This window comes from Sinocyclocheilus grahami, unplaced genomic scaffold (assembly GCF_001515645.1).
Source record: "Sinocyclocheilus grahami isolate Dianchi unplaced genomic scaffold, SAMN03320097.WGS_v1.1 scaffold323.1, whole genome shotgun sequence".
Taxonomy (NCBI): Eukaryota; Metazoa; Chordata; class Actinopteri; order Cypriniformes; family Cyprinidae; genus Sinocyclocheilus; species Sinocyclocheilus grahami.
The window spans coordinates 837,859-842,229 of NW_015505502.1; the positions used below are offsets into that span (position 1 = coordinate 837,859).

General features: G+C 43.0%; 1 protein-coding gene across 1 annotated transcript in view; it reads right to left on the bottom strand.

Moving 5' to 3' along the window:
- LOC107602257 (uncharacterized) overlaps nucleotides 1-2,245 on the bottom strand; it is a 63,964-nt gene extending 61,719 nt beyond the window's left edge. Inside the window, exon 1 of the mRNA XM_016294714.1 lies at nucleotides 2,188-2,245. Coding sequence (XP_016150200.1) covers nucleotides 2,188-2,245 — 58 coding nt within the window. The remainder of the gene's footprint in view (nucleotides 1-2,187) is intronic.
- Nucleotides 2,246-4,371: the final 2,126 nt, after the last annotated feature.

The following is a 4,371-nucleotide window of genomic DNA, read 5'->3' on the forward strand; positions in this document are numbered from 1 at the left end:
AGCCTGGAGTAGCTCGCATGTCTAGACCGTAAAACCTAACAAAGGGGCGTGGACCAACCCGCAGCATTACAGATGTCCTGCATAGACACACCCGCTAAAAAAGACTTAGAGGCTGCCACACTTCGAGTCGAGTGAGCCTTGACCCCTAAGGGCGAGGGGAGATCAGAGGACTCATAACAGATGGAGATGGCATCCACTATCCACCGACTGAGGGTCTGTTTAGTTGCTGGAAGACCTCTCTTAGGGGGACCGTAGCACACAAGCAACTGGTCCGCCCTCCTCCACAGGGCAGCTCTGTGGACGTATGCATCCAGTGCTCGCACTGGACACATACAATTAAGCTTCTGCTGGTCTGGTTCCCCAAAGGGAGAAGGACTGAAGGCCTGAAGTACGATGGGCTGCGGTGCTGATGAGGGGAATTTAGGGACATACCCCACACGAGAGTACAGAAATGCTTTGGCCAAACCGGGCGCAAAGTCAAGATAGGAAGGGGCCACAGAAAGGGCCTGTAAATCCCCAACTCTCTTAAGAGAAGATATTGCCAGAAGAAAGGTAGTATTTATAGTAAGGTGGCGATCAGAAATCTCTTCGATAGGTTCAAATGGAGGCTTACAGAGAGCTTCTAGCACCACTGCTAGGTCCCACGTGGGGACACGTGATCGTACGAGAGGCCTCAGCCTCAGCGTACCGCAGAGGAAACGTGTAACCAGGGGGTGTCTCCCCACTGAGATGCCACCGAGAGGGGTGTGGTAGGCCGCAATGGCCGCCACGTAAACCTTCAGGATGGAGTGGGTTAACCCTGTAGAGAAATGGGCCAGCAGGAACTCCAGTACTGTACTGACTGGGCAGTTAGCTAGGTTGAGCTGGCGGTCTCTACACCAGGAAGTGAAAAGTTTTCACTTCAACGAGTACAGTTTCCTCGTGGAGCTCTGGATTGGAGGATGGTCTCAACAACCTCAGTTGAGAGACCAGAAGCTACTAGTTGTGACCCTCAGGGGCCACACCCATAACTTCCACAGCTCTGGGCGGGGGTGATAAATCGTGCCCTCCGCCTGTGAGAGGAGGTCCCTCCTGACTGGAATCTCCCACGGAGAGCTATCGAGAAGGGAAATCAGATCCGAGAACCATACTCGGCCCGGCCAGAACGGGGCTACTAACAGTAGACGGACTCTGTCCTGGCTCACTCTCTCCAGAACTCCTGGGAGCAGAGCAATCGGGGGAAAGGCGTACAGACGAAGCCTCGACCACGTCTGTACCATGATACTCAGCGACCAGCAGGGATCAGCTCCAGGCATGACGAAGCGATATCGTCCTCTTTTAGAAGGCCAAACAAAGTAGTTTTACTTTCACAACGAATCACACAGCTCCTTCACGACATGGCTGCGGCAACAATACTACAGTGAGAATAAAAGTTATGCCTTCTTTCTTTGCGTGAACATTTGGGCGGCATTATGCAAATCTTCCCACATCGTGACATAGGTATGTGGGGGCGTGTTAGAATGAGCCGTTTTAGGTAGGTGTGGCTGACTCTTAAATTTTATAAAGAATATCTCTTTGGATTTGAGACTTTAGTCTTTGCAACTTTACAGATCTTCTTTATGCACCAAGAGCTTGTAACACTCCAAAGAGAAAGGAAAAATTTTAATCGCATCATATGACCCATTTAAATGGAAATAAATTGGAAATGTAGCATTTCAGTGTAACACATCAACATTTTGTCATTTGTGAACCGAAACATACTAAATCAATGTTCATAAAAAAGTATTAACACATGTGACATGTGTGACATAATGGACACAAATTTCAGAAATGCTACACTTTGCATTCTCCTACCATAAGGTGCTGCTTGAGATTTAATTTGGAGAAGCACCGGAGAAAATTAATGTATTATCACAGGAGTAGAATATAAATGTAATTTAATGCAGAGCTTCCATCCTTACCAAATTTGAACATGAATTTACATGAATTTGTTTTAGATTTTCTTTGATGGATGAGATACTTTAGCATCTGAGCATTCTCCTGTAAAACAGTAATAAGTAAGTTGAAAAATTCTGTTATTTTATTGGTGAGCATGAGGATCGATAAAATATACCATTCATTGGCAATATGGCAATGTTTTCCTCAAGGATGCCGGTTTCCTTTTGATTATAAAAAGCAATGCATAAAAACAAAAACCAAGAGACTTACGCTCATTGTCGAAGACAAAGCGTCCAGTAATCTCAGTTTTCTTGGGAAGATGATGCATCCTGAAGCAGGAACCAAAACTCCTAAGGAACAAGTTAAGCAATTAAAGGTGCTGTATGTAGGATTGACACCGAGTGGTTGAACTAGGTATTGGAAGTCCAAATTCAAAACAGTGGAGAGGGTTCTTTTCACCTGGCCCCTCCTCCTCAGACTTGACACACACGCAGGTTGCCAGATTGACGACACCAACAGGAACGAGTGCACTTGACGATGAATGAAATTAAATACGCTGTGTTTTCCGCCAACTGGCAACCCGGGGTGCCGAAATACAATTGGGTAAACTGGCAGAGGGAGGGTTTCACAAACCAAAACAGAGACCGACATTCCGGCCTGGAACGCAAACAGGTGTACCTGAGCGACCCCAAAGCGTCTCCAAATCAGCTGGACTGTCTCAGGGTGGAGAGCGTGTGCAAATGCACATCAGTTTTTCACTGAGGAGCCGAGACTACGTGCCCCGGCCGTACAGCAGTGGGGGCAACCCCCGCTGACGCTCCAAAACACCAACGCCAGCTGTTTCTTCCAAACACTCGCGGAGATTCGTCCTGAGAAGGCTCGGCTCCGAAGCGAAAAGCTGATGTGCATTTGCACGCGCTCTCCTTTTATACCCGCGCTGCGGGGCGGGGGGCGCGTTGTGAAACACGCACGCCAACTGTCATTGGCTTGTTTAGTTTACACTCGAAGGTGATTGGGCTCTCGGACGAGATCCCAATTTGTCAGTCACTGACGTAACGTAGAACATGACCGACTGAATGGGAACTGACTGTAGCATTGTTTTTCAGATAAACAAGTATGTTAATTTAGCATGTTTCTTAAATACCTGCAAACATATTATGGTATTTTTATGTTTTAGTAGAGTCAAAAACTTACATACAGCACCTTTAAAATTCATTCTTTTGTAATTATGAATGTTAAAGTGAAAATGACTTGACGTGTAGGCAAGTATGGTGTCCCATACTCAGAATTTGTGCTCTGCATTTAACCCATCCAAGTGCACACACACACACACACACACACACACACTTTGGGTTACAAGTCGAAATCTCAAACCATTAGGGCACGACTGCCACTTGAATTACGAATTATGAGAAAATTCATCATATCTATTCTCCTTTAACAGTACAACAAAGCCAACTTAAGTTTATTTAAGCATACTTTAGATGTCAAGGTCTCCATCTTCAGTAGGCACCATTACGGCAGTTGCCATCTTCATGTCAGCCTTGTGATGTGTCACAAACCTTTTGGCATTTGTAGCAAAGCCAACAAGATAGCACTTACCTCCCATCTGCAGAGTTTATTGGAAAATATGAACATAACGCGTCTAGAACTATTTTAGCCAAACTTAACACGAGGAATTCCCCAAAACTCCCTGACAATTTTAATGACATTTTAATACAATTATTATGCATTGTATTAAAATGAATGTGCTCTTGTGCAGTCTTTGATTTTCATGTTTTAGGTAATTGTAAATAACAGGTGCTGCAGAAAATCATTTTGAGTTGAAACAAGCTAATTCCTGTGATATATTTATTATGAGAAAATGCTACCCTTAGGATACATTTAAGAATCTTGGATGTGCAACAGCTCATTCATAAGTCCCTTTTCAATATCTAGAATGTCTGGAAGCTGATTATCAGAAAAGTTATCAGATATCAAGATCAGGGGAATGCTTTACTTTCAATATCAATTGTACTTATAGTTCTACTTATTACAGTGAAAATTATGTTGAATACTAGCATGTCTATTGTTCATGATCAAACTAGGAAATGTAATTTTTAAACCACACAAAATTTTGAAATTACAAAATAAATAATTTTTTTTTGCAATCTAATGTTGATCAACAGAATTTTTTTTTTATAGTGCTCACAATCACAGAGGTAGATGCTGCAATAAGATGCTAGTCAGTGAGGCTTACTTTAGGTCATATGTAGTGGACAAAGCAATGAGAGTTGTTAGGTTTAATATAAATCAGAGATTATATAAAATTGTATTATTTCTTTGCATAACAAAATTGAATTGAGGTTATGCAAGTTAGCAACACATGCCTGTCAAACTGAAAACATGTTGTGGGAATTTTGTTATTATTGTGCTGTCAAATGATTAATCACATCCAAAATAAAAGTTTTTGTT